Consider the following 27,621-nt stretch of genomic DNA (forward strand, 5'->3'; position numbering starts at 1 on the left):
AGCAAACATATTTCGTAAATGGAGAATTTGAAGAATGCATTGTAAATTAAATATCGCCCTATGATTTTATCAATTTCGTGTACTTTCAAGAGATTTGGATGAATTGATTGCGTTAAAATTTTCCTTCGATGTTGCACAGATTCAAGGCTGATATTTTTTCTATCTTTCATCATTTGTCAATGACTTGATTTACTTTATTTACTTTGTATTTGTGTTCTCAGCGTAGTATCAATTTGCTCCTGCATTTCTTCTTGCTGAACGATTCTGTTGTATGAAAATTTTTCATCTCCAATACTCATTTGAAATTTACGAAGTTATGATGCTGTTTGAGCTTAAAATTAGTACACTCAGTTTTTATTTGCACGCACCACACAAAATCTTTGAAAAGATTTTCAAACCGAGGTTAACGAGATATTTAGAAATTTCCTTTTTTTTCTAGTCTTCTTGCTTCGTCAAAATTGTATGCTTCTTACTATGGATTGATGTTTAGGTAGAAAATCTATTAGAATTAATATTAACAAATTAAACAAAGAAACAAAAATATAAGTTACGAAACGAATGAAAGTCGACTAATTGAAGGTCCTTAGATATAAAATAAGTTATTATTTATTAGAAAAATATAGTTAATATATATATGCTCTTCCAATGATATCTTACAACCCTTTACCTTGTCGCTCGAACACAAACATATTATTTCTATCTGAAGTATTAATCAGGCGCAACGAAAAGAAAAAATTACGATTGTTCATAATTATTTTGCTGATTTTATTTCAGATTTGGGTTGCCATTCTATGCCACAAACTTTTCGATTGAGAAAACCGAACAATTGTGACGTAATAGAACGCCACTTCATTGATCAACCTGCGATGATCAGAAGAAAATTGACGTGGATTTTTTTACCTTGAAATCGGGTTCCTAGTATTCAGAAAAATTGGCGCTAAACTAGATCCGCATATCTAAAGTGATAACTGTACATACTAAAACATGAATGAATGTTAAAAAGATGACAGTGAGCAAAGTGTGAAGTTGAATCTTCTCGGTTGTGAGATCGATAATAGTAAAGTCACTTTTGGGTAAAAATAATCTATTAGTTAGTACACATTTTACAATAGATTTGAGCACTTTGAAATTGGTAGAGTTTGAAAATGAATTTAATTAACTTGACATTTTATTTCTTAGCAAAGTGTGCGGCACCTCCATTAGTGCGCGATTGCTGCAAGTGCATAAATATTCGATGAGTGTTATACAATTGAGGCTTTTCATATGCAGATCCGGACATGAAAGGTAAATATATTATACGATTATTTCTGCTGCGTGATTTACGTTGTGACATATTACGCTATTTGTTTCGATTAGATATAACGAATTTGAATTCGAAATAAACGAAACAGGTGTTTCAAAAAAGTTATTTCAACTTTTAACGTTCTGCGGCTGAAAAATCATTTACGTTCACCTTGCAACAGCGACGAAGGTCTAGGATTAGGTTCTTAAATATGGGATTGGGGCTGTTTGTAATAACGTTTCATTCAACACAACCATTATCAATTTCAACATCATACAATTTATCGCTGATTATTGATACAATGGTACACTTAGATACATTATACATATTTTACAACAATATCACTGATATGTGATTTATAACGTATAGTCACGGTGATAATATGGAAATATTATTTCGTCTTGTTGAAGATATTTCATTTTTCATCGTAATCTTAACTATGGCAGTTTTAATTGCAGGCCAGGTTGACAATTACCGATGTATCGATTATTACGGATCAAAATTTTTTTTATCGTGCAAAAAATATATTCGATATATCTAAGCCCTCTATTATACACGTTATTTAACAGAGATATTCCACGTCGCGTTCTCTCGATCAGGATCCAATCAGTTTCAATTTTTATTCCACGCATCTTGTGTATTCCGAAGTACATACCAAGTAACTCGAAAAAAAATTTACGTATTGGGCGTTTGATCAGCCTACAATCATTGCACGAATATTTTATACCTGGTATAATATTTCTCCGATCCGACACAAGTTAGCGACAATTATTACACATACATTTACGGTCCATTGGTATAATAATATATATACGCAGAAACATTCAATTAATACAAGAATAATTACCGGTACATGCATATATATATATATATATATGTTAATGATGTTTTTTACAATCATGTTGCAATCCGCAATCTGAAAAAGTCCGAGAAACAGAATGTGCGAGCGACTATGACGTTCGGCGCAAAAAGTCATCAATGCCAAGGCTTTGTACCCACGCAAATGACAACAGATGTCTGAGGTACCGGTTTGTGATTTGCACTAGTTATTATAATTACGTAATAATTTCTAGAGCTACATAAACACAAGGTATTTAAAGTGTTGGTAATAAACTTGTTTCAACTTGCGAAATGTAGGTGTACATATGTATATATAAGGTATACTACAGTCTATATTATATATTATGTGTGTATACGTATCTAAGAGATTGTCCCAAAAATTTTTCTCCGTTCTTTGTTTATACGCTAACAAGCAATTCGATGTACTAGTTTGAGGGTTTGTCAGAGTTGTTTGGTTCTATTATGTAATGTTGATCGTGGACGTGGATTGCAAGTAATTGAATTGGAAACGGGGAAGCGAACCCAGTAAACCAAAACTAATTGAAAACGGGGAAGTGAAACCAGTAAACCAAAACGAATTAAAAATGATTCATCACGAAATATTCCGATCCCGTTCTGCTGGATACTCGAACTACGAATGACTGAGTTCTACTCACTTTTTTTTTTTTATTTCGATTCTATGGATATTGTTTATCGAATGTTACACTTGCCATTTTTCATTCACGATAAGTTCAGGTAAATTTTACTGGACTAATTTGGATACTGGATTATTGGAATTATTATGAATAATGATTGATTAACTTTTATTTTTATTAAACTCTGGCTTCCTGTAGTAATTCCCGTATCCGAATAGAGGAACGGGATTCCCTGGAATCTAGAATTTTTAAATCGTCTCATTTCATTTTGGTTTACTGGGAAATGTCGCAGAAAGATCGAAGGCTATAATAACACAGCGTTCCGAAAATTGGTAAATGACAGAATGCAAATAAAGGCGTTAGAATTATTGATCGGATTAAATATAGAGTCATGTATATCAAAATGTTTTCTAACACCGAGCGATACTCTTCTCAAGAGTTAACGATTGCTACTGAGTCTATAAATCAAGCGATGATTTCATTTTTTATTTATCTTGGGTTTTGACTTTTTGATTTAATAATAATATCACAGTTCTGTTAGTATTTCGATTATAGCAGCGAAACAGCGTCTGGATAATCCGATAACGATTTAACTACAATCACCGCAGTACCCGAGCTCAAGAACGTTTTAATGACACTCTGCTAAATTTTATAAGAAGTTTTATGTGCTTTATTTTCTCATTTTCAATTAGCGATTATTTACACTCTGCTATGTACCTGCAGAAAATAAGAGTCAATTAAAAATAGTCTGTTCCTAAATTCGATTTTTTATCAGAAAACTTCAGAGAAATGGACGAATTTATCGAAGAAAATTACGAGTAAGATTGTTGATGATACACATAAAAAATGAGATAAAATCCGAAAATGTTAATATTATAAATCATTCTGACCTTAAATCTTCTGAATATTCCAAACACCGTTTACATGTAGTACGTATTTAAATATTCCGAAGCCTTGAAGATGTATGAATTAAAAGGATTAGGGGCAATACGGAAACGGATATTTGACCATGCATTGTACGTAATCACGTGTCCATATTTCAGCGGTTTTGCCAATCGCCAAGGTTCAGCTTTATACATCCAATATCCTACAACTAAAGCGGTTATTTACAGGATATAATTTATGGATCAGCTGTATTGATGCATTAGTTCCTCTGCCATCTCAAGTCCATGTTCGAATGATATTATAGATTGGAAAAAAGATAAAAATAATTGTTGATCTCTTTTTTTTTAATTATCTTTCATTGAGGCACTGTCGTATTTTGTCTATTCTAATACGAAGTCTATTCCACATGATTTCGTGCTACGGTAAACTTTCATCGTTATTGAGAAGAAGCATATAATTACATGATGTGTATACCTATTAAATATTTGATTTACAATTCGTGACGTTCGGTTCTGTTAATAAAATACTATATTCAATTCCATCTTCTCCTTATTGACTAGAGTTTCGATCGTGTACAAGTATTAGCGTGATCCCTAATTTCCAATATATGTACTTCTCACCCTTGGAAAGTGTGTCGAAATCAATTTAACAAGTGAAAAGCGTTTTAGAGCCCGCCATGCTGGATTTTTATTTTTTTTCTTGCCGCAACTATTTTTAATGTATCAATGACGCATATATTTTAACGCTTATAGACCGTAGACGCGCATTTTATGTGAAACAAATACAGTCTGTATAGCTTTGTAATGTGATAAGAACACCATGAAATAGCTGTTTTTGCTCAAATTATTTCGTTTCTTTGTTATTCTCGATATTTTCCGGTTATCTTTAATCAAATAAAACGAATTGAACAATAGCTCACGTTTTTTTAAACTCGGATAATGATTACTTTTTTCATTTTCAAAGCGATTTCGGCACCCTTTCTAATCAAGCTAAAAACTTAAATAATTCACAAACTGTTTTCTTGTCATTATCTATCGATTCCGGGGGTGAGAAATATATGTTGGAATTTACCGACCGACCTAATAAGTATACATTCATGAGGGCGTAGCTACTTTGGCTACAACGGCTCTGTGTGTAAGTACATCTGAATTATATCTTTGCAAATGTATTCTTCGAAAATGCTTCGCGTCTTTGGACGACTCTTCTTACAAGAAATATATCTGCTTACATGGGTGAATATAAACCATTTGAACAAGAATTTGGAAAATTAATCAGAGAGTTTGATACAATTGCAAACTGTACTCAATTCGAATTTACATTAATTATCATCATTTTTATTAATTCCTCTTTTCAGCCACTGTGCAAGGCTGCAAAGAAACAGAGAGTCAAGGCTGGTTGAATCGAATGTCAATTTTTCAGCCATTAACCGAGTTCTCATTAACAACATTATAGATACATCTTTACTGCGTATGCAAATACGATTGGAACTTAAGATTAGCAATACCATGTAACATATATGGCGTGATGTACTACAAAAATCGTACAAATGAGTTCTACGTGAAAGAAGTTCATCAATATCATTACTTTTTATACGGTTCACGTAGGTGGTTATGTGACTTCGATTTTCTAAAGACTTTTTACACGATACAAATTTCTTCGGTCTCGGTCCATCCGGCATTTCAAGTTTCTCCATACACACACATACACCTATACAGATACAAGTAATCGCCTTTCCGATTTCAGATGCTTCTGAAAGAAGTGGATTTCCAGGAGTGCAGCTTCGAGTTACGCATTGGGAGAAATTGCCGAATTTCCAGGATGCTGAATGGAACTCTCAGGTGAGCGTGTATGGCAGATGAAAATGTTATTGACGTTTCTCGCCGTGTCTCTGATGTTTGTCAAACGTCTTCTCGCTCTACAGCCGGATGAACCGAGCCCGTCTCAGCCACTGTGCGAATGCTTACCCCTGAATAATTCGGATCCCATTCTGCGCGGTCACAATGGTGCCAAGCTTTTGCCTCTCTTGGCTAGTCGGATTTCCAACCAAGTATACGGGGTTACCGATAACACCAGCATCGATGCTAAGCCGAGAATGCGGATCCGCGTGCAGACAAGTCCGTGCAACCCAAGCGCCAGAGCCAAACCCAGCCATCGCCAGAACAGCGAAGTCGAGAGAGGGGCTTGCCACGTGCTGGGATAAAGTCCTTGCAGTAGAGCTGAAAGCGACAAAAGTTGAGGTAAATTTCATTTTTTATAGTTATCATAAAAATTCAGTAAAATTCACGTCGTTGCGATAACGGATGAAATTTTTTGCTGAAATTACACGAAAATGCGACATATTTTCCGCTTATTACAGCATTGAATCTCTGAATCGTTGAATCAACGCCAGCTTCAAATTATAACAATATTGTGGTACGAGTGGCCACGATCCAAAAGTTAAGATTAGTCAGTGACACATACTTTTTGATTTTCTCATTACAGCTGCAAACCTAATATTCATTTTCTACCCCGTAGAATTGTGAAATGTAAAGTAACCACGACTTGAAGAAATTTTGGCCCGATTTTACGATCTCTGTAGATTATTATGCTGCACTTTATAGCATGTGTAGCCACTTACTGTAAATCAAGGTTTCCCAAATCGCATTGCAGACGCCCCAGGCGGCGGAAATAACGTGAAAAAGAGCCGGATCGTCACCGGCAGGTCTCCAAGCCACGAGGACGAGAAGCAGGCAAGCATGAAATGCTAATCCGACCACTGTAATGGGAAATGGAAGTAAGTAAACTGGGAACCCGGAGGCAAATCAGTGGAGGATGATTATCGCGATTTACCTGCGCGGATGAAATTTTTGTGCCGGATCTTACCCAGCCCGTTTAATGAAGCCTGATACTATTAATCGCTCATTTTCCCAAACGGAAATTACCTTTCCTGAAGGGAATTTTGTACCACGATTACAGAATCTAATTTTTCTTGGATCCCTCAGACTTTTCAGGAATTGCCGCAAGAATGGCAAATAATTACGATTTATCATTATCCACAGATCAACATCATTAATTAATACTGTTACGGAGCCTCACAAATTCAATCAATGAGGATATTTCCATCATCGACACGGTTACTTTTCCTACCAGTGATCTTTCAAGAACGAAGATTTACGCGTTTCACGTCAATGAAAGAATCTTCTGGCTGGATTATACCTGAGTTTATATAAAGAAATAAAAATAGAAAAAGGCAAGCAATGAAAGAATTGAAAAGGGGTTTCACGTTGATGGCAGGTTAGTAACAAGGCCGAAGAGCTTTTTGTTTCTTAACGAAAAATTAATACACGGTATTAACGTATTGCTTTCACATTTCAGCGAATTTTACTTACTGGAGAACTCGTTTTCAGTGATGGAATTAAAAGTATACCGGAGTTTCAAGACAATACACCAACGGTTTGAAAGCCGCAGATATTTTGTCACAAAGCGCCAAGTCATTGTCTTTTGGTCGGAATATTTCATCGCTCTCATTGTTAGATGTAAGTATTTGAATTGTTCCGCACAATACACCACAAGCTCTGCAGAAATTAACTCTGTAAAAAATGTTCAAGAGCTTCGGCGCCGCCACGAAGGAAGAGTCTGTTTCAAAATGCATGAAATAAATATTATATCTGCAGTTGAAACTTGTGAATCGGTCAAGGCAACTCCATTTCACCAGGAGTATTACATATCACTGGTAGAAAATAACTGAGCAACGTATTGTTCGATTGCACTCAAATTCGTGACTAGCTTCAGAAGGTGCGTGAAAATCAGTTTAATAACAAGCGTAAATTATATCCTCGATAAGCCAGACATGTTTTGTTATCGTACCACATAATTATCAATTAGACTTCAAGCAAAGCGATGAACACTTATTGGCACACCGTACGTACCGACGACAAAGTATCTTCTGATGTGTCTGAGCAGCATCGAGAGTGTGACCCCAGCAATCGCCTGCAGCAGGGCGAGACTCAAAAAACTGAGAGTGACCGTCCCAGCTCCTCCCAGGGCGCAAACGACGTACGCCTGTTGGTGAAAAACAAACGGATTTAACGAATGTAAAAAAAAAATCTTCAAGTATTTTCTCGCCGTTTTATCCTGTGATATTTGGCCTGTATTTTTCTTTCAGTCCCAGTTGTGGTAGCATCGGTGGTACTCAAGGTCCTGGGTTATAAAGAACACAAGCATACTCACTTCCATAAAGTCAGCGAACATGAAGCCTTGTTCCAGGCCGATAAAAAGCGCCAGAGGGGTGGCCAACTGGAGCCGGGGGTCCTGGAAGGCGGATTTGATCGCCCGGAACCAGTGTTCGGTACTCGAGCGTTCGCTGACGGTCTGTGGTTCCTTCATCCGCGAGTCTAACAGCCCGCAAGAGATGGCCAAGGCGAGTACACTGAGGCCAAGCCAGACGCTAAGCATTATGGTGGAAGTGCCATGCGGCACGGTGGGAACGAGCATCAGGCTCTCGTTGTAGAAGTAATTCTCCTCGGGGCAGTATTCCGCCCCGCAGAAGTCTTCTATCTTGCCGTCGCTCTCCGCGGGAGGCGTTGGGTCGGTGATCTTTACGAGGACAGCAGCGAGCAGGCAGCCTGTTGGAAAACAGTAACGATATGGTTCAAGGCGGTAAAAAGAACGTAACGGAAATTGGATCGCAGAAGGGGATGAAACCCCTGCACCGACCTACGGCGAGGCCCATGTCCTCGGCAAGTCTCAGGCTTCGGCTGAGCCGTCGAAGAAGACATTCGCGCCTCGTCTCGTCCGGGTCCTCGGGGTCCGAACTGACAAGACTCAGTCTCGCCGCTGATATGTTCACCTGAGAAGTTCGCGCCAGGAAACAGGGGCTCACCCAGGCGCCGAGCAGCACGTAGCCCGGTACCAGGAGGTACCACTCGGGGTAGAGGTGCACCCCGACGAAGATGCTCGTCACCAGGTGCCCCACGCACAGCGTCAGGTTCGTGTTCACTCGCTGGACGATTATCGGGGCGAAACAGGACGTCAAGGTCGCCGTCGCGAAGAGGAGCGCCAGCAGGACCGGACCAAGGTGAGAGTTGAACGCTCCCAGGCCGGCCTGCAGGGGGAACATCGGCAGCATCGCCGCTGACGCGGCTGCGTGACCGAGGAGAAGTGCGGCGCAGTGTCTGAGGACCGCCTTCCTCGGGGGTCGTGGACCAGCGGGGGCCGAGCGGACAGCGGCTATCAGCCTCCGGACCGAAGACGCTCCGGCGGAAGAGCTCATCGACTCTCGACGACGCCAAGCCAGGCCGGAAGTCCTTGCCGAGCGGCAAGAGATCGGTGAGTACGTCGCCATGTGCTGCTGAAAGGGATTTTGTTCGTCGTACGATTACGGATGTAGTAACGTTCTCACGGCTTGTCACTCGGGAAACGGATACGCAATTTTAACCGTTAACAATGTTGGCTTTCAGCCCCCGAAGCGCACCGTTCAGGCAAAAAAAAACATCCCTGGAACGTGATTTTTTCGTCCTAAGAAGCTCAGGGAACAATCGATTCTCGCCTCTACTCTACAAATTACAAACCTTCTGTTTCTGTACAGGATTTAACCCCTTTACGCGTTGCAGCTTAACCTGGGTTCTGGCAAAATATTTACCCAATGACGAATCGACGACGAAGGCTTTGCTTCGTTTAAAACCGATTATTCGAAACTCTCATTCATCACGAATGTGGTTTTCAGCAATTTCTGTGCCACGCATATTCAACTTTAACCACAAAGTCGAGCATCTCCTTTCGAAAAAACCTCTGGGTATACTTGTGAAAGTAATTTATTTCCAAGTGGGTAATTATAATATACGTTAAGTAGAAACCAAAGGAAATTTCTTCGCGAAGAGGCAAAAGACACGAAGAAAAAAAAAAACACACCCTCGTTTCACGTTGCTTGTTACTCGGCGTTGTCGCAACAACACGTGGCGATACAACAATAAACGCGAATGGGTCGATGAAAGCGGGTGAGAAACCCTTGTAATTACTTGCGGCGAGAATCGCACCTCTAGCATCGCGTCGTTGTCCCACAACGCGTTGTGATGATGACCGCTGCTCCTCGCCCGTCGGTGGGTATGCATTAAGGGTGGCGGTTGCGGGGGAAGCCTTATGGGGCCGAGGCCTCCGATGGGGGCTGGCCGATGTACGGGGCTCTCCAGCTTCTCCCTTGACAGCTCGTGAAGATTCGGCAGTGACCCCATGGCGCGATTCGATTAGATTGTTATTTTCCTAACGGTCCCGGAAGCATCGCGATCAGACTGGATCGTCGAGGAAAGTAGTTTCACCAATCCGAGCATCATCGCGGCTCGGCATTGTCGGACCTGAAACGTACAGAAATACGGACAAACGTATTTGATTGACTCGAGTGATTCGAAAAATTGGCCCGATTCCAAGCGCCGGATGTTATTCCAGCTGGCCAATTTAGTGTCATGCATTTATTATTGCAGGAGAAAAATATGTGTGTCTGTAACAAAGCAAACGCTGTATAGGTATACATATATGTGCCCAGCGTGGGTCACGGGAACTCCAGCAATTCAATCAGTCATATTGATGAAAAGGGCGTGGAACGTGGTTGAGCGGATACTCGTTCGATCGGCATACAAATCAGTTTCACGCCGACATGAAAATCAGGGCTGAAGAGGAATTAATTGGCCCAAGAGACAAAGAAAAATATTTTTCATAACAAAAACCCACAAATTTGTCTTTCTTGTATGATAGAAAAAACGTATAAAAACTCACTCAAAGGTTATCAGTTCACCAATCCTTTTACGCAATCGATGCAGTTCTGGTGCTCTTAGAAAACGGGATACCTTATACTGCAAACGGTTGATTCAATATTGATCAATCAGACTTCTGGTCTAAAACGTGGGTGCCATCATGCCTTAAAAATTGCCACTCTCCGGGAAACCCTTCGTAATATAACATGTTCGAATCGGGTTTTCTCGACGTAACGTGCAGGAAATACACGAACCCAATAAATAAATGCAACGGAGTATACCTGCTACAGCGATAAATCAGATCACGCGGATGAGAACCTTGACAGAGAACTTGTTGTTGGGCCGATCGTTGCAGGCGTAATGTCGGGCAATTATCAGAAGCTGTTAAACATCTCACAGCGAATGGAAAACTGCGGATAGCCTTGCTTTTAAACATTAGCAGCACTACTAGCCTCGATCATTTGCAACTGTGCGATATAAATCTGCGGTAGTTGACAGTTTCGATGCTCGGCAATCGGTATAAATTGCGGTTTAGTGTGTGTAGCAAAAGAATTGCCTGTTCAACGATTAATACGAAACGTAATCCCCAGGCCGTTAGGGGTGGTACATCGTCGCAGGGATTGGAGCGATCAAACCGCATTCAACTTCACATCCCATGTATCGATTCTCGAGATTTCACGAGGTGTGGGATAAAAATGGTCAGTCGCACGACTTGTCTGTGACGAGGTAACGATAGCACCGCACAATTGAAAGCAAATGAAAATTAAAAGACGCACAGGCCTCACCTTTTTCACCATTCTCTGAACCAGCTTACGCGCATTAGTCGGATTCAACAAATTATTGATACCTGTTACAGGCTGTTGACCAGAACAACGCAAACCAGAGAACAACGCAAACCAGAGAACAACGAGCACGTTTTCAAAAGTTTTTGCGTACAGTAAGCCGGTATAAAAAGCATCTAGCAGACCATACGGACGCGTGGGAAATGAGGAGAGCTACTGGCTGACAGCATCAAACAATTTCATAGGCGATTGCTTTGCCTGAAGCCAGACTGCGGTGAGGTATGCAAAATTTATAACTCGGGGCGCGCACCGGTTAAGGTAGCTACCGTGTAGACTGACATTTTTTCAACTTGATGTATTAATTAATTATTATTCCAACCATATTCAGGGGCGTTTTTGAGCGACCGGTGAGTTTGAAAGGGTTTCTTCATCTGCAATTCGCTTTTATTTGGCATGCTGTAGTCTTGTTCGAACAATGGAAGTTCGGTTATCAAATTGAGAGCTGTACATGTATGCCAGAATTAATAGTATACCAGCGTTTTTTGAACTCACTTTGACGAAAGTGATTTGCGAAGCTTTATTATCCAGAACATATGCCGGTAACCACCCTACATATTTCAATACAGACTTTCATTTCTTCTCTACGGAATAAAATCAGATTCCTATCTCTGTGCTCGGTTTTATTCAATCCGTACGAGCCGCGACGTACTTCCAATCCTGATTAAATTTTGAAATACCGGTGAACAGGAGTTATAAAACAGCGATATTAAAATATCTTCTCGAGCCTTTCGTTACGGTAAAGCAAAATTGAGCGAAGAACAACCATGACATTCAATGCGAAGCATTATATTACACCCCCACTTGTCTGTCATATTTCTCATCTCTCATCAAAATCGTATCGTCGAGGACAAGTGAAATGGTTTCAACGCCTTGCCTCAAAAACTTGTACACCCTATCACTGAGCCAGGAACAGGATGCATAACTGATCTGTTACAGCTGGACGACACGTTATGATCTCATTAAATACTGTCCGATCAACTTACAAATATTATGCGATAGGAAAGAAACATTTGTTTGTTCGAAACGGACCATATTTCGCGATGAATAATATTCAGCAATGAAATTAGTTTGGCGAGAATGTTATAACCTTTTCATAAATTGATTCGTAATACATGAGTATGTGAATAAAAAATAGGTTCGACTACCGAAGTTTCGATTGACTAATTTCCGTGACTGCGTGCGCCAGTAAAGATCATCGCGAGATCGTTAATTACATGTTTGTATTATAAATCATCGGTGATGCGAGCGCAAAATACACGGCGGTGCAAAAGGAACGATTACACCTTGGCGAAAAATAACCGCAGTAAATCACCAATCGATATCCCACCTCGTGACAACGCGACCTTGACTCGCAACCGAGCTGGTCACGGGAACGTGCCAATCCACGCTTTAGTCACGCAACGTTGCCCGGGGAAAATTTAAGCTCGATATTAATTCCCTACCCCTGGACTTATTACGTACGTTACTTGAGCCACTGCCTACCAGGATCGGTAAGGCAATAGAGCTGAATGTTGATTCTTGTTGTACAAAGATATACACGTTGGTCAAATATGAGAATATCTTTTCGAAAGTGGCAGTACAGTGCAGACGTGACACGTAACTTTGGTTGTCCGTCTGCTGGCGCTGAGCCGTGAGTTTCACAGAAAACTCCCGGGTACCTCTGTTCGTGGTACGACCGATTCCCGGGAACAAGCCGCACCCACATTGATTCTGATTTAGAACCGAGCAAACATTACGCAGGGCCCACGCAACGTCCTTTACTGTGAAAATATCACCCTCACGTCCCGCTTGAAAAGCACCCTCTAAAGGGACCTGCGGGTACAGCGCTATCCGCGTGCGAGGAAACTTGTCGGCTTCCTTTTGTCTCGTTTTTCACCTCTCACGGACGTACGTGATGCTTCCAGGTTGCGATTGAACCTCTAAAAAATATGGACCATGGACAGAGGTAGAAGCTTTTTCAAAATATCTGTCAAAAGCTCGTGATCGACTGACAGTAAGATTTCGATTCGCAGGTGTAATTGCCTTTCAATGTCACTTTCCGTGTACGTGACAAGTGTTCGGATCACTTTAACGAAAGATTATCCCATCGTGATCAAAAGTGAACCTTGAACAATTTTGACAGTGTTTGAAGATATGCTTCACAAAAGGAAACTGGTGTATTCCGTAAGGGTGAGTTTCACTCTCTTATGCGTAACTGGCGGAAGCTATATCAACTTGGAATTTTTTATACACATTGGCGCAATGCGAGGCATAATACCCAACGAAAGATCAAGGATGTCATTGCCAGACGAGAATGACGGACTGCCCTCATAAGATAGAGCCCTCTTCCAATTAAGGGAGTAACGAACCGCGTAATTTAAACACGTATTTTGCGACTCGTAGGATCTTTCGGATGAAGAGCAAAACGGTTTGTTCCCAATTAAAAATTGCTCCGCCGATTCCGGTTCCGAATGAGTTTCTTGCCTCCGGCTGTTACACGTATCTCCTAACGACGAACACGACTCGGATCGAGCGACCTTGAACGTGGACTACCGGGTGACAGGCGTGAAATAAAAGGCCCGAAGCCGCCGTCGACTTGGAGCAAAGGCACGTGCAGGAGCTGGAGCTGATCGTCGCCGTGGTTGCGCAACACCTCGTGTTCGGGATTTTGCTTCGGCTCCCGGCCAATCAGGATCCCCCGATTTGAATCGAGTTCATTGAAGTGCTCTTATTAGGTGAATGAGAATGGCGAAGCGCTTTATTCGCCCTTTCCGGCTCATCAAGCGATCCGGCAGTTTTCGAGGATGTTCGAAGGCCGAGAGTGCCTGTAGTTTCGTTCGACCGAGGGTCTGAAGCCGCTCTTCCGAGAGCGATAGGTTCGACGCTTTTCAGAACTTTCAATAAAAATTCCGGCTGATTGGCGTTTCTTTACGAACCGCTGCGGCAGCTGAATTGATATAACCAATTCATCGCACTATCACCAGGCCAGCTTTTGGGACCTGAGAGTCAGCCTTTTGTCGTCATCGTGCCACCGGTTGTGGGAATCTACCGTGACGTTCGTTATAATCCTTGTTGATTAATCAAATTTGCGTTGTTTTCAAACAAAGCACATCCCGAACTGGAGCGACGGTTCGATCCGTCGTTCGAGGCTCGATAGCCGCTGTGTTATTTCAATCCAGCGACCGTAGTAGCTGCAAATACCAAGGTCGTAATTAGAAAAAAAAAAGTATTGCATTGTCATCCGATAATTAATATAAACAAAAGGTGAACTCCGGTTATCGCGATAATTGAAGCGGTACAACGTGTAGCTTGAAACAACACGGCGTTGTGTTATACGGGATAATTATAAATCCGTAACACCTTTTCGACGTTTTTGTTCCGCTCTCATCATCGACGTAACAGTCGATACGAGCGACTTACGCAGCGGAGCGAGCAATTCGTAATTGGTCTTATTCCGTAAAGTCGGTATTAATATCGCCACGGAATCCACCACCAGTCGTTGTACACCCTCTGTGAAAATCATGACCTGCACGTCGTAAAGATTCTCGGGATTCCCGAGCAATTTAATACACTTCGAGGTGGATGGCGGGCTCGATTCATCCCCTTAGGGAGCGTTTCGAAGACCTCTGAATCTTCGAGGACCTTCGAGGTATATGTATATCGATTAGGGGGTGAAACGAGCGTCAAGTTTCTAGGTAGGTAATTTGTTCTTCGTTCTACCCTCGCTCATCGCGGGGGCAAAGGAAACCTAATACAAGTACTTTTGCCATCAGCCTAGCTTTTTCTTTATACTTAGCAGATATAAGAGAGGGTGACTCCGGAATATTTAAAGAGGGCGTGGGCAGACGCGTCTCCCTATAATCAAACGGTTTGCTCTCATGAAAGCGTAGAGCATCTTTTCTGACACGCACCAAGGTGGTAATTTGCCTTGATATCCCCTTTGTCGATATTTTACAACGTAATCTAGTAACATACTGCCTGTTGCGTAGGATAATGCGATAGGGTCGAATTTATTGACGAGTATTCGATCGGCAACAATTATCGCATGGTATTGCATCACGCGTGGGGCAATTTTCTGTTGAATTGTAAATTATTGAATTTCACGATATATTTTTGTACAGGGTAATGACCAGATTTTTCTTCCACAGTAAAATTGTTTGTTGAGATCGGTTTGGCGCGAAACGTCAGACATACTTCATATATCATTTCTTTTAAACAAACTAACGATGCGAATTTAGACGCGGGATTTATCGCCCCTTTTCGGAGTAGAATAAGCTCATTAAAAATCACGATTATAGACGTAGGTACACTGTCAATTTTATTTTAAACTATACGATGAAGAGTATGACGTACCGTAAGGTTTGAAAAAAAATTCTTTAGGCGTGTTTTATTCCTCGGTGCAAGAACCGTGTAGACAGTTTGACAAACGGCGTCTTGATAATTGCCTTGGAACTTTTTAGGTGATCGCGTAGACTACACGACGTCTATTTTGCAGACTTTAATCCGATTACCGAAGCGACATCTTCTTCGATACAATTAATGGTGCAAAGCTCTCGTGTAGCTGCTTGATTCATTATAACTGAGGAAATATCTGCACGAGAATTTTTATTCGTCATTTTACCGACGAGACAGAAACAAGAATCAAGTGCAAATCGATTGCTGACAAAGTCACACGAGCAAATTGGCAGTTCTCACTTGTGTTGACGTCTCAGACAATTTGATACAACCTCGAACGGATTTTTCTTTTTGATTAGCATCGACGCTGGCTTGACATTTCGCCTCAGGTACACACCGCTATTGTTCCACGTACTGTTAACGCACAGCTGAAATATGAACGAGCAATGCCTGAGTATAACAGTCGCCGCAATAGTACATAATATAATAAATGTACCGCGTAATACTTTTGCTCGAGAAATCTTGATCTTTCCGCATAGCGCAACAAGGCGGCAACGGAACTCTGTATAATTAATTCTCAGTATAATGAAGCGTGAAATTCGCGTGCGGCTAGAGAAAATTTACTTTGTCGGTTTACAAGGGAAGTATCAAACCTTGTTTGTTCGAGCTTCGGCTGTATTTTAAATTCTAATTATAATCACTTGCTTTCGAAAAGTACACCTTGAGCAGCCATCGTCCGGTCGATGTATTGTTACGATAACTTAGAATGACCATGGCTGTAAGAGATAAGTTCGTAAAATTTTGTCACTGTAGATCGAAAGAGAATAAGTGCCAGTCGTAATATGTCGACAAACTTTGAAAGTGGAACGCAAAGAAACGCAGGAAATAAGACAATGCATCATTGAATGATCCCTGAGGTTGCCCTATTTTCAAAGCATGCTAAACTCAATTTTGCCACCTCATTCAAGGAGTCAACAAAGTTACCCGTCTCAATTTACTGCAATTTACTTCAATTTCTTTCATCGGCCGTTTTTAGGTATATCTTCGTGACTCGCATCCGTCTGAAATTGAACGACATTCAAGGTTTATTGCATGTACGAACTGATGGAAAAGAGCTCACATTCCTGTCGCAAAGCCTCTTTGAAGTCGCACGACAATTTCACTCGCTCCATTTTCATTCTCTGTAATTTCATTTTTATCTCACAATTCAACAGTTCATGGCCGCCTCGGTATTTCTCGCGTGCAATTCTCATGTGACTGGAGCTCCGCCATCTCATTGTGAATTGCGTGATAAATTGTAGGTGATTCGGCAACGCCCAAGTCTTGCCCAAAACTCCGTTTAAATACTGACTAAATCTAACGAAACAGTCCGAGTCGATTTTTCTTCGTCTTTTCTGGAAAGATTCAATTTTTGATATCATCTTTTCGCCCGTCTAGAGAAAGTACACGATACTCAGTGTGTCTCGTATTAACTGTATGACTTCGTCTCTTATCATACGCTTATTGACCGAACAATGCTCTCTCTTATTATAACGCTGTTGTTTTGCAGAGAGTCGAAATGTTCATTAAGAGTAACACTTTTTTTCTCTTCTCAGACTAAGGCAATGTAACCCTATTACATTCTGGCTCACAGCTGGTTACTTCGCTCGTATATCTACGCGAAGCACCTCAGCGGTATCTTGTGATAACGAGAGGCTCACCCAGCCATGAGATTTTACTCGTAAAGGAGGCTGCGAGGTTGTTCGCGCAATGAATGTGGTTCAGAGCGAGCGAGCTGTGGGTGGTATACAAATTGTGCTATGCCTCTAAGTACGACGCGTTAATTTCGTGCGCAAATTTTGTTCATTTTCATAAATTTTTCCCCTCTTTCTTGCTCAGGATAAAGCCGCTACTTCATAAGCAAAAGTACCAACTGCTTGTAATTGTCGAGGACTTAGTGACAATGCGAAGCGAATAAAATACATATCCCAGGTAAAAATTCATTCGATAAAATGTAATAGAGTAATTTGACGTAATAATGTTCAAATTTTGTTTACAAATCACGAGCCGCTATCCTGAGAGTGCTAATCAATAAATAGCAGACTTATCGTCAACTTCGGAGGGCCAGCTAATGACGTGATTGCCTGCACCGCTGTTCCGGGCTTCAAATGTCAAGAGAAAAGAACAAAACTAATCCCAATTAATCAGGTAGTAAACCTCCGATATTACGTCCGGAAATTCGAGGCTGGTGTATTTACAGAGAATGAAACAGCGACCCACTGATAGGACTCCGCTGTTGTGGGTGCAGCGGATCCAAGGTGGACCAGTTTTCATTTTCAGAAGGAGACATTGAGTGGACCACGGGTTTATCCGTGATGGAATGTGGCGGACATTGATTGTAGTACGCGTAGCAGTAACGGAAGTGCTAACAACCCACCGCCGGAATAGCCTCGGGCTATTAAACAATACTGCGCACGATTCGTCCATGGGTCCCAGCTTTATATCGAGATAAAGGAGGTGCCGTTGCTCTGGTACGAATCCTGGTCAGTTCTCAATTTGCCCACTTAAGGTGCGGACGGTGCACTAAATCCTGGAGATGTCTTCCGCAAATTGTTGCTTGGAATTTATTGGGAACCACCCGCCATGGTCTGTAGAATTTCCAGAAACTACAAGTGAGTCTAGAAACAGCGTAAAATTATTTACCAAGCTTTGCTCTGGAAGTCGGGTGGTCGAGTCGTCGCTAAGTTTTCTGGAGATGGCGAAACTTGAACGGACCAAGAGGAGCCTGGTTTACTGGGTGTAATTTCTGTTGGAAAATTCTTCTTTGTCTAGCATCATAATTTAACGGACCTACAGGAATTTTTCTTTCAGATGACCGGTGTCACGGTGCACAGATGAAAAAGGAAGCTGCTGTTACGACAGCAATGTTTCACTGACGATTCAAGACACGCGATGACCCCGTGATATAGGACTTCCCCTGCTTTTACAGAATCACATTTTATCTCCGACTACCCGCATCTTACCCAACTCCCAGCCGACGGATAAAACTGAATACCAACAGAAGCTTTCAGTTTCAGTAACGAGCAGAAAGACCTGCTGTACCGCCTTATTAATTATACATACATTCACCGTTGCTGTATAATCAAGCTAATGTGAAGAAACAACGAATTAATTAACGAACGTGATTACAAACCGTTTGTATCTCAATATTTCCAGTAGCGCAATATCGCGATTATTTCACCGTCTCTGTAATCGACGAGAGGTCGTGTGAGTAATGATCGTTGCGTGAAAACTAAAATAAATATGTAAGGACTAATCGTTTTACTCCCTCGTCGTAACGTGCGATGTATAAGTAGTTTACGATCATAAAGCTGCGGTGTTAACGTGCGTAAATCTTGATTGATTCATGAGTTGGACGATCGCGTAGCGGCCGTAAAATCATTGTCATGCATGATCAGACAATCGTATAGTTTACTGTACCAACAGATACGTGTTGGCGAAGGCTATCCGTCGATGAGCAACGTCTAGGATTAGATAGAAAATGTTTGTTTGCATCAAGTGCGAACGATCGAGAAGAAACAATGTCATTAAGCACTGACTTGAATATCCACGCCCCGCAATGGAGCCATTATGCCGAGACTGGTGGAGGTGGTTGGGCTAATGCATTTCTCCCAGTCTTATTTCTACCCTTATATTGACCACTCAATCCTCATCGCTAAGATCGTCGATGTTCGCCATTAACGAAAAGCTAGTTTACGAATGAGTCAGGCAGCTCAGTGTCAGCCGAAGTATGCAGAAGACAAACAGGACCGTTATATCCAATAAAAATTGAAGAGTCTGCGGATACAGGGTGAGAATGTGTAAAATATTTACCAATTTTTCCACGCGCAATAACAAAGCAATTACAACTTTCGCAAATTTGACAGATTATTTGCAGTTCATTAGGGAATTTAATATCTTGTTCGCAATGTACAAGCAGTTGTGATTGCAACGTCAGGAATAATTAATACTTATAAATTTTTTTAGCCCTCGCGCGTTGAAGGGGAAATTTGTTCTTCCAATCGGAAATTATTCAATATCCTCGAAGGTTCGATCAGACCGGATACCCAACGCCTTTTACTCGTTCTGTCGTTTCAAGTATTCGTAACACTCGAGTGATGTCTGCAAGATCGCGTATTTTATTAGGACAAGCCGAAAGTTGCGTCGGCTGTGACGCGGTCAATAACTTTGTTGAAAAAGTCATTCATTCCGGAGCGGTTGTTTTTTTTTTATCCCGGTGAGAAATACGTTTAACTTCGTATTTGTTAGATGCATCGGCATCCGGCAATCGCGAGCGGAATTTTAATTCGACATGAAAACGCATCCATTTACCTCTGCGTTAATCAAACGTTTCGGCGAATCCCATCCTTATCAATCCGTATTTCTTCACTCGGAATAAACAGAACTGAACGCTGCGTTCAACATGCTTGATCTTGATTCAGGACGAACAATTTTTTTCAATACCAATACTCAATATTTCACGAGATTCTAGCCATCGCAATTTCATTCTATTTCCAATGCCAGCGACGATTCTCCTCGAGATAAACGGTTCGATTAAGATCCGCAATTCTGAAGTGAACTTTCGGTAGAAACAAAAATAACAAGCAATCGTAGAAGCATTTCGTTATTTTTAAAAAACTGAAGTTACCGGCAGAGGTAGCTAAAATTTTTAAAAAAAACGACGATTGCAAACAAAGTCGGTGCCAACATTGGTTGATCACCGAATATTTCCAACTACATGCAATCATTAAATTCTTATCCTTACGCAGTGGATCGAATAGTATAAAGATTAAATGTATCTAGGGTCGGCTAAAAAGTATAATTAATGTAATAACAATATCACTTTTCTACCCTCTAAGCGTGGGCTAAAAATTAAGTCCTCGCGTTGTAAAAATTGACAGAGATTCAGGTTACATTTTTATACTTCAATATAAGCTCACTCGACGCATCAAGATTAGGTATAATCTCCTCGAATTACATGGAACAAATTTCGTCCAAAACGTGTTTTCGCGCACCTCTGCGGGATCAGTGGCTATATGTATAATATACATTAGGCCTTAAAATTTTCACGGTATCTTACGACAATAATCCCTGCACCTTATTTTATACGTATAAAATCGCTGTCCATTTCAATGAATATTTTCTCTCATCAAGTGGGCAATATTACATTTGCAAATCAGTCGATCTATGCTAATGATTCTTTTCACGAGAGACCTTAAACACAAACACCGAATATTTTCATTCGGTGTTACTTGTTTGTTGGCGGTTTTAACCACGCTGCGTGTAATAATTCATCATATCCAGAGTCCATAATTAATGGACTGAGCCTCATTTGGTTTTTAATCTTGTTGCCAAATTTTTTTTACCTTAAAGCGATGTGATAATTGAAACAGTGTGCTCTCCACCGCGGCATTATTACGCCTTTAAAAAAAAAACTGATTCTATTAATTCAGTTCTAAAAATTCATCCGCACCCTTGAAAGCCTAAATATCTGTATTAAAATCTCGCCTACAGACATTTCTAATCGGATAATTACAAGCGACGTTAATCGCATACCTAATTCGCGGTTCATATTATACACGATGCATCGATATATGCAAATAAGACCTGAGATGGGATCTGCCTTGATATTTAAATAATGCGGTGATTTCACGAGGCTCGCTACGAATTGCTCAACTTTCAACACCGCGTGCTTCGCGTCGATGTAACCAATCGCTACTGTCTGGAAATATGTAGTAAAAATTACTTACATCACGGATGATTTAATTTATGGTTAACAAGGTCACGAAGCCGCGGCCTCGGACCGGCGACCACGTGACAATTCGAGTCGCGTCGTTTACCAGTTTCCGATTTTTTTTTTTTTTTAATTATCATGCACAACTATACCTGTACCTGTACCTAATCTTCTGACCGTTTTCGTGTAAACATCAACAATGCAAGTCAGGGGGAAAAAATCCTATCTTGGAATAACATAATAGTGAAAGAAATGAGCAGAGTCCGTGACCGTTTCCGCGCATTACAGGTGCGATATTTGCGTTCAGCCACCGCGACGGGATCCCGGATAGGACGTTTTGCGGAAAGGGAAAACGACGATCGAACGGATCAATCACGAGTGATTATAACGTAGATTCAGGCGACGAACCTTCGCTCATTGTCTCTCGCTCGTGAACTGGACTGTTGAATGATTTCCTTCCGCGTGTAATATAACTATAGTTAAGGGGAGGAAGTAAATTTCATATTAGTTCGATAGTGAATCAGCAAAATTGAGAACCGGTAAATTAATGCCAGAGATAACGCGGATTCTGTGCCGCATGATGGACTTCCTTAATATCCGCAGCTTTTTATACGAAACTAAGAGAAAAAACAAAACTAATTAATAACTTTTTAGATGAAACTTTGTTGTGCGGAGCGTCAAAGTTTGTCGGCTTAACTGGATTAGCTGCTTATGTTCTCGTTATGTTCTGCCAGCCTTAAACTAAACACCTTTCCCACCCAATGATCGTTCTGCTTTGCAAACTTTTTTATGGAAACATAAAATGAAATCCAAAAAAAAAAAAAAAATTACTGTGGTAGGTACACCAAAAACCGTTTTGTTAGTCTACAGAGCGCTACTGTAAAACCACGAGGAAATGTTTGTACATCAAAGCATTGTAGGGAGTACGATTATTTGATCATAGAACTTTTTGAATGTTCAACCTCTCCCAGTTATACGTGATAAAAATGTTCAGGCGATCAATGGCTGCTAGAGTTAATTATTGAACATTGACTGGTGAATTGTGGCGGAAAATTTGACTGTCGAGTTTAGAACACGGAAATTTGTTTGACTCCGTTATAATTAATCTTGTCAATTCGCGATTCTCGATACTTCTGCAGAATTTGCAAACTAATCATTTTCAATCGTTCGTTTATCAGCGTTTTTTTATTTGATAAAATAAACTTTTTGTGAAAATAAGGCCAACGAAAATACAATTCCGCCCAACGGGATTTTTTGTTTACCGCACTTCTACGTATAGTTTTAATATTTTCTCTTGTAAATTCTGTCTTGTAGAAGAAAAAAAAAGAGAATCTCAAAGAGGAAGAACAGAATTGAGTATTGTTAATCGTAATGAATGTGCAGAAAATGGCAGAGTCTTTGTAATCCTTAAACATAATTTATCTCAGTTTGAGGATGTTGATTAATTGTGTGAAGCGTCGATGTATTAATGGACCGTTTCTGCGTTTGAGATTTCATCGACTTTGTTGAGTAAAAGTAATTTCGAATTGATCGCCGGCAGCGTGCAAGGACAATAATAATTCCTCGTCAAACGCACATCCGCGGTTGTCACACCCAGATTATTTTCCATTATACGCAAGGCGAGTTGTGATGGGTATTATATAAATTTTCACTCCGTTGTATGAATTCCTGGAAGACGAGGCGCAGCTTAACGTAAGCCCGCGTTGTACGATGACAATTCTTTATTAAAAAGCTGTCCGTAGTTGCCTGGAGGGCGAAGCGGACGAGGCCGCGAATATGATACCGGAAATTGTTCACTCGAAAAAGGGAACTAAAATGAAAGCTGGATATATTTCGCCTTGGTCCTGCCGCTACTTGAACGATCGAGTGAACGTATTTCAGGATGAATTTTATCTTAAAGCCTGTATAATAATTTCTATTCAGCTGTAATAATAATATGCCAAATAATTCAGAGAAAAAACCCTCGAGGATTGTTGTTCTGGAATTAACTCAACCCGCGAGGGCGATTCACTTCGTCAGAAATACTGTGATTTGAATATTTATAAATTTTCAAACGAATTCTGAGCTTTCCGCATTTCGTCGAAGATCGATTTTTTTATACCCACCATTCTTAAAGTCGAATAAAACTAGATTTCCGAATCTTTTGAGAATTTTGATACGAACTCCGGAGGAATGGCAGAATATTTAATGGCATGCGATTGCTTTCATTTTGATTTAAACCTTCATGGGATCGAAATACGAAACTGTTGATCGTCAACAACGATAAATGCGGGGTAAAGATATTGTCGTAATTCAAGCTCCGTCGTTCGTCCGCTGAACGCTCCATTAGCCAGCACTATCCTATATTCGCTCTATAGTGCAAAAAAAAACCATGCATGGGTAAATCGTGCAGCTGAAGCTCAGCAGCGAGTATGAAAGAAAAATCTATTGCCCACGTATAACATCGCGACTATAAAATCCACATTTAATTGGAATCCGAAGCCGGTTTGCCCGAAATTTGAATCGAACCGATCCACTTTGCGCGTCAAGTATTCTTCGAATCAACTGCAATCACTGCAGGTTACGCGACTTCGGCCAATTAAGCCAATTAAATTTTGCGTATCTATACGACACTAGTTACCGATGGAGCGAACACGCATTTGCATTGCATACTTCGAGTGAGTGCATACTCGACTTCTGTCAACCTCGTTAATCTCTTTATAATTGGAAAGTATCTCAAGGACCTGTTGAATTCTCAAGAAAGAAAGAAATTTGGTTACCTTCGAAGGACTCTTCGCGCAATTAGGATCATACCTAATTCCAGCACGCGGAATCACTAATTGGGATTCGGTTTAAAAGCTGAACTTCAGGATGTGTCGTTTGGCGATTCACGAGTATGTAAAATTTCACGAAGCCCGGAAATGGAACGATCAGGTTTTAGGAATGAGAAACATCGGATCACCGAAATGGGTCGATTTTACCAACGAGCCTCGTTCCGTCCAGCCTAGTAATTGTAAATAATCTGTTTCTGAGTTGAAGGATCGCCTGCTTTCGTAGAGGCTGGGTCAAGGATTTTCACGAGCAATTTCGTTAATCCAATCTCACCGTCGCACCAATACTACGCGGTAAAAAGGTCCTGGCGCCAATACACAACTGCTGTAGAAGCAAAGGTGAAATATAGACGGTACATCGAAGCGAGGTTTGCCTATCGATTGCGTCTACAGGTGTGTCCTGCTCCTTGCTCGTCCTTGTAAATACGGACTATCGTGGTCCAGGCGACTCCGAGTGTAGTTAATGATTACGCCCTGAAAGTGAATGATTAAATATCATCGTCGTGCCGAACGTGCGCTACAAATTTTCCATGATTTACTATTTCGCTTCTCGAAAAGATTCGATGTGTCCTTTTTGTTTTTATTTTATTTTTTTCATCGGTACGAAATGCCTCAAGTTGACTGTTGTTCCTTTTGTTATTCCAGAAATATTTCAGATATCGTTTTTGCCGCGGTATTTATTTTCATTATTTGTTATAATAATATCACAAATACACCATGTCGCTAATTTCTTGTCGCAGTTGTTACCTGCAATGTTGTAGAAATTTAAAGACAATTTACCGACTATCCTTCACTGGTGGGATCGATTTAAATCAACTGCATGCAAAACTGTCTCTGACGTACAACTAGTCACGTGGTGTGAGTATTCGACAGAGGATGCATAATACTGCATAAACGTCCGTTCGTTCGATGACGCAACTGACGCGGGGCAACCCAATTACCTAATTAACTGCAGACATTATCGATACGGCTTTTCGGCGAACAAGCATGTTGACTTATGCAAATCCATTGAAGGTAGATCGGACATTGATAGAGGAAAAAGGTGGAGGAAAAATTAACTAACGAACGAACCATGCTGTGGTAGATGTTCGGTAGGATATTAATTGCAATAGAATTGCAGCCGTGCAATCAAGCGGGTTAAAAGCCATGGAATTGCATGCTGGAACGGTGAAAAGAAAATTTTACATGGTGTAATAATGCTGCCTTTTATAACTCACTCTGATCCTACGCTGTCTTCAAACTTTCAAACCACTCGGCTTCTGTCAAACTTCGGAAGAGTTGCGAGATTTATGGTTATAAAACTGGGATGAACATTTCATCGCAGAAACCGCTCGGCGCTGTCTTTTAACCCTTCTTCGACACCTCGGCGATCAGATTTACGCTCGATTAGAGTGGCGTTAACTCGACGTAGGTAAATTTTTGCAACTTTTTCCGGTCCGCGATAAATGTCCACTAAACGTTATCCGTTTCGATCAGTTCGAGTGCGTGTTTCGAGGATGAAAAAGTGGCCCCCCCGCGTATATCCGTTTTGATTATTACGAAAAGCGAGCTACCGTTTTATAAGAAACTTCGGTTATCCTGAAGAGAAACGATAAAATAATTGATTCGACACATGACTTAGCAGGTGGTTCAAAGTTTGTAGGAAAAATATCACAACGAGGCACAAGGCTGAATTTCTTCTGAACAATTTTTGCGGAAATACTTGCTTTACGTAAGTCTGTTGTTCGCCTCAAGGTAAATCAGTACAGTTTCACGTTCACCGTCGATGTTTCGAACTCTGCAAATTTATGTCGAGAAAAACGGAAAGATTAAAAAATAATTAAAAAAAAAAAAAATACCTGTCACGCAAGAAGGTATTCGAATTTCGAAATCTTCACCTCGGCACGCCGAAGAGTAAGGACCAAAACATCGAGCCCCCGCGGACTCGAATAAAATAAAGTTGGGACTCTGATAGAGATTAATCTCAACGCACCGACGACGTGCTCGGAATTACCCGCGTATAACGGAGGTCTCACCAGCACTCGCGGTGCCGAAACAAGACCAGTTTGCCCGCGACCGCGACGAGAGCGAACAGCCCGGAGTGCAGACCGAGAATCCGCGTGTTAACCGGGTGAGGGTAGTTTCCAAACAGAAGAGGAAGAGAGGGCTGAAGGCCAGCTGGCCCGGGGGCGGGTAAGGGAGGCTGCGGGTGGTTGTTGGGTTCGTTCGGCATCCCCCGACCTCCCCTCTTTGCCGCCTCCCGGCTTCTCCTACTGTGCCTGCCTTCCTCCCCCTCCACCTCCGCAACCCCCACCCCCAGCATCCCTCCCCCGGGTCGATATCGACGAGAGTGCGTACTCCCGTCCCGATCCTTAAGGCTCTGTCGCGCTCAATGAAATCGAGCCGTCCGGGTACATAGGAGCATATTCTGTTTCCCAGAAACGGTGAGATCCAATGAATTGCGATGCGCCTATGCTGCGGCTAATCCGACATTTTGATATTTTCGCCCCGATATTCGCGCGTGCAAAGCCTGTCGGCTTTGTAACGTGCGTGCGGAAAATTAGCAAAGGACGACAGGGTAAGCCGAACTTTTTAAAGAAACGACCCCGCAGAATCCTTATGGAAATTGGCTCCCTGTCGAATTGGCTGAATTTTCAGTATGTTATAGTACATTCCGATCGAAAGTTCTCATGGAGAAAAGTAGTCAGTAAAATCAGTAGTTTCCGAGGTACGGGCTTTGAAAGAAAGGAGTCCAGATTTTTTGATATCGATGGATTTCGTGATTCTCATAGATTATAAAACTCTAAGGGGACTTGAAATCAAACTAGTCACTCGAAAAACTGCACGGCTGATTCTCGAAGATGGGCAGGAAGCTCTGATTGATTCCATCGATGCATTTATTCCATCCATGATCTCGCTGGTTTATCAGAAGGAAGTGCAACGTCAAATTTCGCGTGAAGAACGAGACCCTCGGATTTCAAACGAATGTTCGACTTGTCCTGTTTTTTACGCGTGTGCCGAATCTCTGTGAACCAGCTGTCCAGTTTTTGAGTAATATATTGGACTTCGAGTCCCCTTTGAAGCTTTGTAATTTACAAAAATCGCACAATCCATAGATATTATAAAATCCATACACCCCCCCATCCGAAGCCAATATCTCGGAAACTACTGATTTTTGGGACTTATGTTAGTGAAAACTTTTGATCGGAAGGATATGGACTATAACATACTGAAAATGCAGCTAATTTAACGGGGAGCAAATTTCCATAAGTATTCTGCGGTGTCCTTTACAGCGACTATGTGGTCGTACGATTAATTGGACGATATTAATTGTGGGTCGCGTCATGGATTTGAACATGTATAAAAATCGAAGATCGTAGCAACTGTAGTGTGTACAAACATCGTTGATAATCAATCACCGAGGAAACACCGCAGAAACATGCCCCGCAAGATTATTCGTCAATGGTGTGAATTATGATCCGTGCAAGCTACATTTT

The 27,621-nt window shown here is 41.2% G+C and overlaps 1 protein-coding gene and 2 long non-coding RNA genes across 8 annotated transcripts; 2 read left to right on the forward strand and 1 right to left on the reverse strand.

Moving 5' to 3' along the window:
- Positions 1–1,538: 1,538 nt before the first annotated feature.
- LOC107221081 (UNC93-like protein) lies at positions 1,539–26,255 on the reverse strand. Of its 6 annotated transcripts, none has more exons than XM_046735184.1 (8): positions 26,023–26,255; positions 25,363–25,922; positions 9,657–9,971; positions 8,338–8,971; positions 7,852–8,246; positions 7,551–7,683; positions 6,260–6,397; positions 1,539–5,858 (listed from the first exon to the last, which is right to left on the reverse strand). In XM_046735184.1, exons 3-8 carry the CDS (start codon positions 9,849–9,851, stop codon positions 5,638–5,640), a joined length of 1,716 nt encoding a protein of 571 aa, XP_046591140.1. In that variant the 5' UTR covers positions 9,852–9,971; positions 25,363–25,922; positions 26,023–26,255; the 3' UTR covers positions 1,539–5,637. The 6 variants fall into 6 exon arrangements, with proteins under 6 accessions (XP_046591140.1, XP_046591143.1, XP_046591141.1 ...); XM_046735187.1 differs by having other exon boundaries at positions 1,539–5,009; positions 5,607–5,858; positions 25,363–26,255; XM_046735185.1 differs by lacking the exons at positions 25,363–25,922; positions 26,023–26,255 and adding exons at positions 10,390–10,559; positions 10,649–11,216.
- On the forward strand, positions 5,796–6,909 carry LOC124293638. Its single transcript, XR_006903509.1, has 3 exons — positions 5,796–5,879; positions 6,292–6,415; positions 6,681–6,909. It is a non-coding gene; the product is annotated as an uncharacterized LOC124293638 (long non-coding RNA).
- Positions 7,001–7,876, forward strand: LOC124293637. The gene is made up of 4 exons (XR_006903508.1): positions 7,001–7,157; positions 7,230–7,416; positions 7,507–7,715; positions 7,787–7,876. It is a non-coding gene; the product is annotated as an uncharacterized LOC124293637 (long non-coding RNA).
- Positions 26,256–27,621: the final 1,366 nt, after the last annotated feature.

The sequence above is a fragment of the Neodiprion lecontei genome, chromosome 3 (assembly GCF_021901455.1).
Source record: "Neodiprion lecontei isolate iyNeoLeco1 chromosome 3, iyNeoLeco1.1, whole genome shotgun sequence".
In the NCBI taxonomy this organism is placed as follows: domain Eukaryota; kingdom Metazoa; phylum Arthropoda; class Insecta; order Hymenoptera; family Diprionidae; genus Neodiprion; species Neodiprion lecontei.